Source organism: Sciurus vulgaris (genome assembly GCF_902686455.1).
Source record: "Sciurus vulgaris genome assembly, chromosome: 8".
In the NCBI taxonomy this organism is placed as follows: Eukaryota; Metazoa; Chordata; class Mammalia; order Rodentia; family Sciuridae; genus Sciurus; species Sciurus vulgaris.
Window position 1 is genome coordinate 74,035,435 of NC_136468.1, and position 14,973 is coordinate 74,050,407.

The 14,973-nt window shown below is 37.0% G+C and overlaps 1 protein-coding gene and 1 long non-coding RNA gene across 3 annotated transcripts in view; one reads left to right on the forward strand and one right to left on the reverse strand.

Annotated features, from left to right (window-relative positions):
- Window positions 1-14,973, reverse strand: part of DOCK4 (dedicator of cytokinesis 4) — a 438,609-nt gene that overhangs the window by 212,192 nt on the left and 211,444 nt on the right. For both annotated transcript variants that reach the window (XM_079149349.1, XM_079149348.1), the window contains exon 8: window positions 8,689-8,840. In XM_079149349.1, coding sequence (XP_079005475.1) covers window positions 8,689-8,840 — 152 coding nt within the window. The remainder of the gene's footprint in view (window positions 1-8,688; window positions 8,841-14,973) is intronic.
- Window positions 8,800-10,041, forward strand: LOC306667095. The gene is made up of 2 exons (XR_013765447.1): window positions 8,800-8,924; window positions 9,776-10,041. It is a non-coding gene; the product is annotated as an uncharacterized lncRNA (long non-coding RNA).

The following is a 14,973-nucleotide window of genomic DNA, read 5'->3' on the forward strand; positions in this document are numbered from 1 at the left end:
AATGTGAATCTAGAAAAAGAGAACTATGCATACAATCTTTCAATGTTCAAATAATAAATGTTTCTAATTTATGATAAAAATAAAGAGGCTGAACTCGTGTGATCGCGCCGTGGTGAGCTGTAAATGATGTATGAAACAACAAACACAAGTGCAGTGCACAGAGAATTAAAAAACCTTATCTGCTCTCTTGACTGTGTTATGTACTAATATGTTAACACAAAAATATTTGCCTTTTTTCCTACTCTGGGCCAAATAACTAGTCTCCCTTACAGCTTTCTTCCATAAGCTCTTGAAAATTTTCCCCAGGACCTGAGTCTTTTCAAAAGTACAGTTCTTTCATATTTCTTTTAAAAATGAAAAGGCACTTAGATTTTGTCAGCCCCTAAAGAGAATTACTGGAAGCTACAATGTAATTTCTCAGATTCAACATATCATGGGATTCCCAGTTTTCTCATTCTTTTTGAACTGTGTTGTATTAATCATCAGACCTACCTTCTGCTTCTGATCCCCATTTCCTGAATACACTGCCAGCAAAGCTAACTTGGAAGCCAGGTTCCCTACGGATTTAAGAAATCCTTAATGGTCACCACTCACTGTACCCCAGAAATCCTATTACTCATCACTAACTCACTATCACATTGCATTCTTTTTCTTCCTTGTTTTTTAACATTGGAGTATTTTTTTTTTACTATTTTATTTATGTATTTTGAATTGACAAAAATTGTAGCTGGTCATGGTGGTACACTCCTACTCTGGAGAAGGACTGCAAGTTTGAGGCCAGTCTCAGCAATTTAGCAAGATCTTGTCTCAAAATTAAAAAAATAAAAAGGTCTGGGAATGTAGTTCAGCAGGAAAGACCCCCTCAATTCAATTCCTAACACACACAAAAAAATATATGTATTTATATTATACAACATGATAGTTTGAAATACGTACACATTGTGGAATGCCTAAATCAAGCTGACTAACATATATAATACCTCACATACTTTCTCAGCACATGGTGAGCACACTTAAAACCTACTCTTTCAGAAATTTCAAGAATAGTTATTAATTATAGTCACCTTATGGTACACTAGATCTCTTGAACTTATTTCTCCTGTCAAGTTCTATATCCTTTGACAAACGTCTCTCCAACCCCCAACAACCCTATGGTAATAACTATTTTACTCCCTACTTTTTATAGTTCAACTCTTTTACACTCCACATGTAAGCCAGATAATTTGTTATTTGTCTCTCTGCCTTTGGCTTATTGCACTTACACTGTGCTTTAGGTTCAACCATACTGGGCCAAAATGATATGATTTCCTGCTGAGGGCTGAACAATGTTCCACTGTATATGAATATATCACCTTTTCCTTATCCATTTATTGGTTGACACTTAGGTAGTTTCTGCCCTGGCTATTTCAATAGTACTGCAATGAACACTCCAGAGCAGATGTCTCTTTGATTTCTTTTCCTTTGGGTACACACCCCCTAGAGGGAACGCTGGCTCCCTATCGCACCCTCGCTCTCAGTCTGCCTACTTTCCTCCTGCAATGCACTTCCAGTCCTCAATCCCCCTTCGTTCTTTCCTTTGCTGTCAGATGACAGCCAATCTTGTTCTGAATTTTACAAAGAGTAAAGCTATGAACACCAAGCACCTCTGCTTCATCTTAACATTTTATGTCATTTCACTGACCCTCCTCCTACATTAATTAAAAAAAGGATCCTTCGTCTTTTTTAAGTAGATTCCTGGCATTTGCTCTGAGAGTCACCTTTGGATCTCCAGTTGGGCCTTGCACTGTTGGCACAGGACAGTTACTCCTATGCATTTGTGTAATGAGTAAGTGAACGAACAAATGAATGGGAAGAAATAATACATTTTTTAAAGATTTTTTTTTAGTTGTTGATGGACCTTTATTTTATTTATTTATATGTGGTGCTGAGAATCAAACCCAGTGCCTCACACATGCTAGGTAAGTGCTCTACCACTGGAGCCACAACCCCAGCCCCTAGAGGTAATACATTCTTATAACTGGAATTTTCTCACCTTTGGAGGATGAACTTGTACTGATTTAGAGCTCTGATTTTGCTCTTGTAAGTAAGTTGAAGTTTATGCTTGAAAGGAAATACTGAATGTCCTAGATCAGTAAGAAAACATTCTCTTTTTGGTGTGTGTGATGCTGGGAATTGAATGTGGAGTGCAGAGGCACTCTACCACTGAGCTACAACGCCAGCCTGATGTTTGTTTTTGCTTTCATTTTCTATTTTGAGGCAGGACCTTGCTACATTGCCTAGGCTGACCTTGAACTTGTGATTCTTTTGCCTCAGCCTCCTGAGTTAGTGGGATTATAGGTGTACACCACTGCACCTTGGTAGAAAAACATTCCTCTTAAGTTTTGTCAAATATATTATCAAAGGTAATCATTGTCAGTTCACAGGTTATGTTTTTCTAGATAGAATTGGGATCATCTGTGGGACTAGACCATATCAAGAAACTAGTCTTCCATACCTGATACTCCATTTTACTAGTTCACTAGGAGGGCTCTCTGAATTTTACATAACTGTAATACTTACATCGAAAAAATAAATCAACAATTCCTTGGAATAAATGATTTCTTTAAAAACCCAGGAGTAACCATCACATATTTCTAGGTATGTTATACCTCCTGATTTGGTTTTTTAAAAATCTTCTTTACTATAATTAAGATTTACTGACGAATTACCAGGTGTCAAGTATCACACTCAGAGTTTAACGCTCAAGTAATCCTAGGGAGAGAGTACTCACTTAGCAGAGGAGTTAACAGTCATAAGAATCATGAGTTAACTTGTCCAAGATGATATAGTTACTAAATGGCACAACCAGGATATCAACCTAAGCCATATAATTTCAGAGACTGGCCATGTACATACTATAAAATGGTTGCAAGGCACAGGAGGATAAATGTCTTAAATGTCTCCTAGATGGAGGGAAATTCATATGAGTCTATATTAAAAAAAACTCTGCCTCACCAATTGTATCATTACTTACCTTTTCTTTAAATTATAGAATTGTAATGATATACTGAATAAAAAATAATTGCAGGCAATATAAATTTATATGTAAGTGCATTTCCAGGAAATGAGAATTTAACTGCATAATGATAGAAAAAAATACCTAACTTCATAAAAGTATGTGAATATGGTATCAGCAGAAAGTAAACTTCCTCTGTATTTAATTACAAGGATAAGGCTTTTTCCAGAAGAACTATCGTGCTGCTAATTTCTCAAATAAAAGCCCATGCCAGCAGCTCACATGCATGAGTAGCCCTACAATAAGCTCAATGCCAATTGGTGACACTCAGGTCCTGTTAAATATAGTCTCAGATGAGAAAGAAATAATGAATTAGTTCCCAAGACAAATGTATAGTTTTAATTAATGAAGCCTTAGAATACATCAATAAACAAAGTAATGAAAGTTTTAAGGGAGGCAGTCAACCACTGACCTATGTCATTTCCACTGGTCCATATAATTTATAGACAGTTGTCAATTAATTAACATGCTAAGGAAACAGAAGTATTAATATACAGATCCATAGCTGCATAAACTATGGACAGCATAAATAGTGGCAATTTCTACTGCCATACAGTATAAGAGCCAATTTTAAACACAAGCTAAAGGAGACACTATACCATATAATTTGAAGTTGCTTGCTTTCTCTGTATAATGAAAAATGCATGTTCCCGTTCTGATAGCTCAATTAACGAGCACCACACCCTTCCCTTTCTGCCTTTCTTTGGCCCATGGCTAACCTTCCCATCTGTAAACTCAAGTCTGTTTCTTGAGGCTCCTCTCCTAAGGGACTTTCACCATCCGTGATTTCCCCTCTTCCTGAATGTGGCCTCTTCCTCATTACTGGATCCTTCCTGTCAATTCTTAAAGAGTTCAAGTTTCTCCTACTCCAGTTTCTTAAAAAACAAACCAACTAACCCTCCACAAACCTCTTACTATACAATGGTGAGTAAAAATTGGCTAAGCAAAAAAAAATTACAATTTTATAATTTGTAGCATATTCTAAACATTATGGATAATGGGATGAGTGTAGAGATTAAGAATACCTATTCCTGCATATGCTTCCCTGTTAAAACACCAGACCCGCCACATACCGGCTATAGGACTTTTAGCAAGGTATCAATCTTTGTGCCTCAGTCTCTCCGGCTATAAAAATGAGTATGTTGGTAGTACCTACCTTATTAAGTATTTACAAGAGTTGAAAAAATTAATATTTTTAAAAGAGCTTAGAACAACACCTGCACATAAGAAACATTGTACAAGGGCTGTAAAATGAATAAAATAATATTACAGATGATACAGAGAACTAGATCCCTGCCTTTCCTGGCTATATTCCCATGCAGACTGGTGAAATCAAATGTTTGACCATATAAATATTCACTAGAAACATTTTACTCATATGAAACTTAATTTGGAAAACTAATTTTTAAACTAATAATTAACTTTTATGTAGCAAAATCCAGCCAAGATTATACAAAGCTCAAATAAACACAAGTGTGTTATTTTTAATGATTACTGAATAGCTGGGCTATTCTGGCCCATGGCTAATCTCCCCATCTCCAAACTCAAGTCTGTTTCCTGAAGCCCCTTTCCAATGTGACCTTGATCCTGGACCTTCTGAGCTGCTCATGTTACACCAAAGGCTGGGGTAAAAAAGTAGAAAAGAGGTCTGAATTAGGCACACACCAGCAGGATGCTGTGAGAACACACCAGACTTTACCCATACTTAATGCAAGAGGTGTCCGTACCATGCAGCAGCAGCCTAACGGTCTGGGTCACCTTCAGGCAGTGCCAGTAATTGTCTTGAAATCAAATCAGAGCACCAATTTTCAAAATATGGCCTAGTGTTGATGATGACTTAAGGGCTGTTGTTTATTTAAATAATTTTTATTCGTTCCCTTTTCTTGGTACTGAGGAGATATTATATGTCTCACAATTTTGCTATTTTTACATGTTGCTCCTTTTGTATATTTGACACTGCAAGTAAGGAATCTAAGATTTTGATCAAGGTCAGGTAGCAAGAGCTGATGCTATGATGCTACTTTTCTTTCTTTTTTGTTTGTTTGTTTTTTGTGGTGCTGAGGATCCACCAAGGGCCTCAGGCATGCCAGGCAAGCACTATACCACTGAGCTATACCCCCAGCCCTACTTTGCTTTTCTTGAAATATTTTGAGGACTCAATTTAAAGAACCAATTTCTAGAGTATATTTAGAAATAGAACTATTTCTGAGGGCTTATACTCATTTCAGTATTGCCATTATCAATAATTTATAATCATTTCTTAATACTATCAGTCTTTAAAACTCTCATTCTGGTCAATAAAATCCTGTCTAACTATGGAAAATTTCAGACAAACACTAAAGCATTTAAGGAGTAATTCTGAAGAGGTCTACAATGCAGGGCTTAAGATAGCAGGGCTCTGGGGCCAGACTGCAGGGTTTGTGGCTCTGCTTTACCTCCTGCCACTTACAGAACATTAGGCACATTACCTAATCTCTGTGTCTTAGTTTCCTCATCTTTAAATAAGATGCTCATAACAGTATATTTACATCACTTAAAACAAAGGAGGGAGGTTAAAAAAAAAAGTCTTAACTAGTAGTCTGCCTCATGATAGAAATAAATATCCTCCATTCCTTCTCCTTCCTCTACAGGTCTTCATTGGTGGGCCCTCTATTTGTACTCAGACAAGGTAACTTCCTGTGATTAACGGTCAGGGCAATGCCATAAAAATCATACTTAGGTTGCATTTTATTTTTGTCAATTGTAATAATAATGATGCTATTTAACAACAAAACATTAACTATACCATTTTTTGTTGTTGTTGTTGTTGTTTTGCCCACTGATTTCATTGTTTGGAATTAGATTCTGAACAGTCAGAAAGAAATCAAATGACTTCCATTTCTTCAACAAATAGAACACAAGGAATTTAAGAGGGAAGGGAAGAGGGAAGCATAGGGGGGATGTGACTTATAAGACTTAATCAACCAGTTGCAATATATGGATCTCATTTGGATCTTGATTTGAATAATTTATAAATAATATTTATGAGTTAATGGGGAAATATGAATCAGATATTTGATAATGTTAATACAATATTAAGTTTTTAGGTGGCAATTTCAGAGTTCCCTTTTTGAGATATACCCTGAAATACTTATACCTGAAAATAGTAAGAGGGTAAGAATTTGTCTCAAAATCATCTGGGGGCAAAGAAGAGGCTTGGACAGGGATACAATTAAGACAAGAACAGCCTAAACTGATAACTGAACTGATAACTGTTGAAGCTGGTGGTGGGTACATCAGAGTTCCTCATACTGTTCTACCTTTTTAATGTGTAAATTTTCTAAAATAAAAAGTTGAAAAGAAAAATGCATAATGATTTTAAAACACCCACATAAAAGAAATCTAACAATTCCCTAAAATCACATCTTACATTTATAACATTTTCTTCTGAGATGATGCAAACACTATATTCATTATCTCTGCTGGTTGCACTGAAGGAAGCAAGGATCCTTATCAGTTCCAAGATGGAGGGAAAGGTAGGGGTGCATAAAGAGGTCAGGGCTAAGGAGCCACCATCAACTCCAGGGCCAAGAATCATGCCCTGTCTTGAGACTGGGCACCCTGCACCTCTTCACAAGGGGACTGTGCCTGTGTGGCAGGCAGTTGGAATCAAATCTACTCCTGACAAGGTTTTGAACACAGCCTAAGATAACAATCAGTGTGCTGCCAGAGGCCTTAGAAATGTCCATAAGATAAATCGGAAATGGTTTCAAATACAGAGGGAACTTTTTTTGGGATTTTGACTCATTCTTTCGCCAAACACCTGTACAGTGATTGTGAGTTTGAGAGGTGATAGCCACAGATGATCCAACTCAGTGAGCAAAGGCAGAAGAGGGCTTCAGGCTTGAGTTCTCCTGGGGTCATCACAGACAGGTGGGACATCAGACAGAAAAGGAGAGGAGGGAGGTAGGGGAACACTGCAGCCCAACCACAGTACAGAAAAAGGGTCAGCTCCTGGCCTGTACTTGGGGACCACAAAAACAGTATTTTGGGAGTTATTTTCCTACTTTCACCAAGTAAACAGGAATTTAAAAAGGAGAACTCTGAAGATCAACAACTAAATAGAATGTTTTAGAAAATCTGAAAATGTTTATAAGACAAAACTCAGGAAGAAGCTAATAGTAATCCTAAATTAATCTAATCTAATATTAATGCAATTAGAACATTAGTGGTAAAAGGGAATTCGTATTTCTGAAAGACACAGGAATGAGCAAGAGTGCCATCATTGCTTCCTTTTAAATTTCAAACAGTTTGTAAAATATATTAGAGAGACCACAGAGTATACATACAATGTTACAAAGATTGTGTCAAATTACCCTTAACCCAGATATGCTTCAGTAGAGATTATTTATCTCTAAATAGTCTGAACTATAACTTGGATCAGTCTTTCAAGCCATTAACTTCCCTTTTTAATGTGCTGATTTGTGATAGGGGAAAGGTCTTCTAACACTCTGATTCATTTCCTCCAGCAGTGTATAAGGTAGATTTTCAAAGGGTATTGCCATTGTTATTTCCACACCTCATAAATTCTGTCCTTACTGCACAAAAACACTGTCTTCTAAATTCTATGGACACTGTCCACTGTCAAGAAATAAAATGTACTCCTACCAGTAAATAATGACTAACGGAAATTAATTCACCAAAGATTTTATGACTACAAATGCTTTAAAAATAAACTTGATATATACTTCCTAGAAAAAGAAATCAATTTTACCAGAAAAGAAATATTCCAAGATTATTTTGTTTATGAAACAATGTGATTGGCTCAGAATTTTTAAAAATTTTTAGTACTATTTTCAGAAGTAATTTTTAAAGCATGGTACAATTAAGATAACTATGTGTGATTTGAGTAATTAGATTTTAATTCTCAATTTAAATGTAAAATGTTTAACTTAAAAGACTGTGTGCTTTGTGCTTTACTATGAATCTTTTTCTAAAAATTAAAAGCTTGTGCTGGTTATGTACTTCAATGGTTGAACACTTGTCTAGTGTGCACAAGGCCCTGGGTTCAATCACCAGCACCAAAAAAAAAAAAAAAAAAAAAAGTTAAAAATTAAAATTAACACTTTCCAAAAGAGAACTGCAACAGGTAAGACTGAGAAAAAAGTGTGAAAACATTTTATCATTTTACAGCTCTGAAACTTTACTGAAAAGGTTTTAAAGTATTTGGTTATCTCTTGATATCAACGATCCAGACAGGATAAGAATAATGTAATTGTTTACAGAAAAACTGAAAGAGAAAAATGTGGTGACCTTGATAAGCAAACCAATTTCAGACTGTAAAGAAACTTTCTTCCTTGTATTACCAATGCAAAACAAATAACAGACTTGAGATCAAAGCCATGCTTCCATTTAATGTCAACTATTACAATTCTATAGACGTTTTGAGTTTTTCTAAGAACTGTGCATGTATCATTCCATCTAACCCTCATGGAAATATCCAGAGTAGGCAACTTAGAAACTCACAGCTCTACAGATGAGGAAACTGAAATAACAGAGTCAAAGTGTACAGAAGTCATATATCTTAAAATGTGCCAATCACAAATATCTACTATTCTAACACTAAGACATTCAAGTCCTGTTTATGCAGTTACCTGATTGGTCGATTCTCTTTACTGTCAAAGAGGGAGAAGATGACCTCCAGCTCCTCTCCCAAATTGGAACACATGAGGCTCTTCATCTGGATGAAGAGATGGTGACTGCTGGCCTGCACTGGGGTGTCTTTCTTCCGATGTCGATGTTCCATCTGAATGAGACAACACCCCGATCCCAGCAAAAAACATGATTAGCATGGACTGAAGAAAATAGTGGCACTCAACAAACTAATGCGGTATGGTGCAGTAGTGATGCCTCAGACTAAATTTTTTTTTTAATTTTAGGATTCAGTATCTAATTTATATTTCAAATTTCTGCCAATTTCTAAAATAAGAAACTATGAAGTTTATATTATAGCTCATGAAGGAATTTGCTTTAAAATTTAAAATTATTAAAGTTAAAATGAGGGAGAGGGGTTGTGGCTCAACAGTAGAGTGCTCCCCTGGCACATATGAAGCACTGGGTTCGATCCTCATACCACATAGAAATAAATAAATAAATAAATAGAATGAAGGTATTGTGTCCATTTACAACTGAAAAGAAATCTTTTTAAAAAACAACATCAACTCATAGAGGAGATTCAGAAGGAAGTTTCAAGGATTCTACAGCTCCCCTATCAACTCCCAGGATGAGAACAAACTATTATTCATCTTTTAAAAACAGATTATATTTTACTGACCATTGCACACTGATGGTAGCTGAACAATGTAGCTATTGACATCTCATTTCTCAAAGTTAAAAGTTCTTTTAAAAATTACATTAAAGTGCAAATTTGTGATAGTTTTGTGAGACAGTCAGTGGCAATGATATTCTATCACTAAAGCAAGAAAATGTTTCTAACTTTCTGAGAACCTACAGGGAATCAGATTTAGGAAAGCCAGCAAGGCATCTAAAGAAAAGGATTAGTATCTGTATCCACCTCTCATCTTGCCCTCAATGCAGCCAGCTGAAGTCACACCTGGAAGCAGGACCAGTATGCACAAGGCCCTGGGTCCCCACACTGAGAGGTCTGGGATTGAGGGAAGAGAGGATGCAAGGGCGAGAACAACGAGATAAGGTCAAATCATTCAACATACATGTGTTCAGTCTCTACTAGGTGCCAAGCAATGGGAATGCAATGATGAGTGAAGACATGAACAATCCATGTCTTCAAAGAGACATCCACTGGGGGAAACGGACATCAGCACAACTATCCCCCCAACCAGCCCCGACACCACTGGTAAAACTGCAACTGCAATGAGAGGAGGGCAAGGCCTACATCACCAGGATTCTACAGAGGGGGTTTGGCCTCAGTCTGGGCAACCAAAGAAGGCTTCCTGAAAAAGTGACACTAAGACTGAGAGCTAAAGAGGGAGCAGAAATTATGAACTCTCTCGGACAGGACTCCACCTGCTGCTTGTAGCGAAGAACCAAGTTGCTTCTCCTTTTAATATTTTGGAGGCTGATACTTCAGTACTTTTTTATAAAATACAGTAAAAGTACCATGGCAATGTCACAATGTGAAAAAAGCCTCTAATTATTTGCTTGCCAGTCTTACACCTGGTCCAGTTCCCAAGAGTTCACAGTCCAGCTGGCTCTTGAACCACACTTTTTTGAGTGGCAATGACTTAGGATAAGACCACAGGAAAAGCACATGGAAAGGCCTGTGTAGGAACAGAACTGGTGCTAACGAAGTGGAAGATTATCACTTTCATATCACAGACTACTAATGAAGTCGCCTCTTCTGAATCACTTGACGATTAAAAAAAAAAAAAAAACTCAGGGATTTTAACTTCAAGGTAACAGCCATAGTCTTCGTACCTAACCCCATTTTTTACATTAGCCATCTTTTTAAAATTTCTAAGTAGAGTTCAGTAATTAATAAACAAATATACCAATTTTCAAGCCAAAATGCATCTTTAAAATTTCCAGTTTCAAATCACGTAACAGCATAAAATAGCCAGATTTTTTTTTTCATGCTCTGACTTTCATTTTGAACCACTTGAAAAGCAAAGGTTAAAAGAAAAATGTGATCCACTAAAGGCAACAGCAATCACTTTACACTCCACAGGTACACTGGGCACCTCTTGGTAGCAATGAAGAGTAAATACAGTTTTTTAAAAGTGGGCCTCAGCATTGTTGTATGTATTGGCCATAATTATTAGAAAAAGCTCCTTGGACAAGAATATTCTAACTCTAGGGAAAGAAAACATAATTCTGCCTTGTTTTCTATGAATATTTTTCTATTTTGTACTTTTAAAATTCTTTTTTACTATGACAAAAGAAGCATCATATATTCATAAAACTCTTTAACTCACAAAGAAGTCTATTTTCCTCTAAAACTGCTAACTTCTTTGCTAAGTTACTTAAGAAGCTCAACATCATATACTTAAAAGGGTAACATAGCATGGGCTGCTCTGATTAAATGATTGTCTATGAAATGGCAGAGCTGGAGAAATGGATATAAAAAACTTACGAGAAAAGCACTGACCTCAAGGAGGTGCCTGCTCTTGACCACAAAGAGCACACTTTCCAGCATCAATCATGACGTTCACTAAGAACTGATGGGAAAATGAGCTCCCTTACTCATGCAAGGAATCCAATATATCTAGATCAGTGGTTCTCAACCTTGGCTGCACTTTAGAGTCACCAAGAGAGCTATTAAAAAGTACTTATCCTCAGGTCCGATCCCAGAACAATTAAATTAGAATTTCTAGGGGAAGGGGGTCCAGAGAGTGGTAGTTTTAAAAACTCCCCAGGTGATGCTAATGAGCAATGAGGGTTGAGAATCACTGATCAAGATCATATGCAGAGAGACGCAAATCGGAGCATACTGACAAACATCATATCCTCTGAAAAACTACTGCCTAGGTTTTTGCATACATGCTAGTAAAAAGTCTGCCTGATTCTACCCTTTGTACATGTGACATTGCCCTCAAGTCTGGCAAACCCTGGCATTGAAAGCTCTCCTCCCGCTCCCTTCAACCAGTGTTATTCCAGGACTAGGATGGATTTGGATGTAAGTAGGTTATAATTACTTGCTTATCTCTTGGTAATTCACAGTTTTGGAGAAGGGCTAAAAATATCCTTGTGAAAATATTACTGCAATAAAAAATTTAAAAGACACATTCACACTTCAAGAGTAGTTATTTAAGAGTAGTATTAATAACAGAGTAGTAATGGAGTAGTTGTAACACAGAAACAAAAATGCATCTTGAAATAACATATGGTTACAAATGTATGTACCAGTTACTCTAAATGTGATTACAGTTTAAATAGACATCTGATTAAGAGAAAAATATATTCATCCCAAAGATTTACTTCAATGACTCAAATTTTTAATCTTCATATAATACATTAATTATTAGATGAATTGCCACACTGGGGTTATAATTTTGGCTAAGTATTTCTTTTTTCCATATTTTTTAGTGGTGCATTATAGTTGTACATAATGGTGGGATCTGCTGTTACATATTTGAACATGCACACAATACAAGAAGATAATTTAGCCAATAGCATTCCCCCATTATTTCTGATTTTCCTTCTCTCCTCCTTCCCCAGGTCCCTTTCCTCTCTTCTACTGACCTTCCTTCAATTTTCATGAGATCTCTACCTACCACCTTTCTTTTCCTTTCTCCTTTCTAGCTTCCACATATGAGAGAAAACATGTGATTCTTGATCTTCTGAGTTTAGCTTATTGGCTGAATATGTATTGTGGGGGCCGTCCTAGGCTCTGTAGAATGTTTCACAGATTTTCCTGGCCTCTCTGGCCTCTCTCTACCTCCACTTCTGTGTGACAACCCCAAAACAACTTCAGACAATGTCAAATGTACTGGGGGTGAGGGTATAAAACTCCCTCTGAGAACCATGATTTTCCATTTGTGAACCACTGGTCTAATCCAGTAAGGATTAAGTAAGAAGATAATATGATCTTATAAAACCAAAAAAGGTTCCTATGAAGATACTCTGCAGGCCAAATAACCAGACAATCAGCTAATTAGCTTCTCTATTTATAGCAGGATTGAGATCTGGCCTTTGGCACTAGACAAGACTTTTTGAGTGGACATATGTTAACACTGTGAGGCTTAGCACTTTTACAGCTTAGCTGAGCACAATTAGGTGAGAAAGATCTGCTAACAGGCTAGCAAAAACTAAAGCAAGACCATTTTTCCTAACCATGCAATATGAATTGAGTGAGATGAAAACAACTGTGTTTCAAATATGACACTGTCAAGAAAAAAGTGAAACATCCTCTGTTGGGCATTTTACCTACATGCTGTGGTCCTTGGTCCACGTGACAGCATGTTACCAAGCAACAGCAACAGCAAGGAACTGTGCCTCCCAACTCTCCCTGGTGAGTCAACAGACACTTTCATGTTGTGCAAAGAAAAATACCAGGACTACAGAGACTGATTATTGCTAAGTCAGGATACACTTTAAAGAAGAGAGCATGTCCTCCTGATGTTTATAGTCTTTGGGTTTTTCTCAGGCTATAGGTCTTTGCTGTAGAAACAGTAAAATGCAATGCTATATTTTTTAGAAATACTAAAATGTTATAGAGTACAAATTAAGGTTTCAAGTGAAATTATAATGTTTTATTCTCCTCATTTGTTAAAACAAAGACTTTGTACTGGAATCTGCGCTATAAAATACTAAAATGTCCCCTCTTGTCTTTCCCACCAATAATAGACATGGCTAATCAATCAGATGAGCCCAATCTCTGATGAGCTCAATCTCTGATGAGATCCCAGAATCTTATCACCACTACACTCCAGGCAGCCACCACCAGTAAACTGCAATGTTAAAAGAGGTGAAATCAATTTGTCACCCACGCATGAGGTTAAGTAAAAAGAACTGAGGCAAAATTGCATACACAGAAACTCAAACTAGAGGGAAAAGTATTTGTGTCAGACATTATTGCTGCTTGTCAAATATCTGAGATCCTCAGCTAAAGCTGGGGGTATGACTATGCTCTGCCAGTGAGATATAAAGGTCAGTGTTGAGTGGAACTTTCAGGAAGGCTCATGAACTAACTGAATCAACTGAGAGGAAACTTTGTCCTTCTGACTGACTGGAGTTCAGATGTAATGGCTACGACTCTTGCAGTTCTACTGTATTTGGAAGAGTCCTTGAGGATGGGAAGTCTTCTATGGCATGACATCTACTGTACCTCTTTTCATACCATGAAGCCACAAACCAATCCAGAATTTCCTATTTATAGGTTTGCATATTTTGAGAATTAAATTTCTATCATGTCTAAGCTTCTATTATTTACTCATTTCAAAGCCAACTCTAACCTAATATTTAGTACAGATTACATCACTTATTCTTATCATACTGCCTCTCTAATGCAGATGAAATAAAGGCATGAAAATCGATTATGTATAGAGGTTTTTGTAAATATAAGGAAAGGCATTTTATATGTTTTTTTAATTTAGTAATGAACAAGCAAAGAATTATTTTCCCACTTAGTACATGAAGAAACTGAAGCTCAGAGATGAAATAACAAGTCCGAGATCAAAGAGCTCATAAAGATTGCAAATTTAGTTGTTTGAAGCCACAATCTATAGTCTATTCATCATACTATAATGATCTCAAAAACAATGACTGAATGCTTATGAAGTGCAAATCACTGGACAAGATTAACTTGAACATAAGACCAAGGACAGAAGACACAGTGTACAACCTAAAGCAACTTAGAATTGAAAGAAAGATTATTATTATTATTATTTTAACATTTACTATCTTTTTTTTTTCCTGCCTCTTTGTTTATGCCAAGCCACCCTCTGTTCTGAGCCCTCCACCAAGTAGAAAAGGCACACAGGAGTCCTTCCCATGTCTCTCTTGGAGTCTGGGTCTCCATTTGCTGCATTTGCTCCTTTGTTTCTTTCTCTACCTGATGCCAGGAAATACTTCTTTTCTTCTTTTCAAGAAAAGCATCTTCCTGCAAGTACAATAGAGTCTAAGAATTGTCAGTGAGCATGAAGTAGGTCAAGCCCTTTAGGGTCCTATGCAGAGGTTCCAAGGCAGGGCGGAGTCCCATCCCATCCCCTCTTCCAAGGGAAGACCTCACCTCTCCATCCACTTGTTGGGTCTTGTGCACACAGACTTGGGTGGAGACCCCTCAGTCAAGGTGACAGAGTATTCTCTAAGTGCTTTTGTTCACTCAGGACAAATGAGGGAAACCAGACAGGGATTGACCAGGGCAGAGTTGGCTTGTGTTTTCCTTGGGAGCATCTGCTGATGAACTGGGCCTAAGGTTATGACTGAGTCAAGGAAGAGTCCCATGAACACCTGCAGAGCAA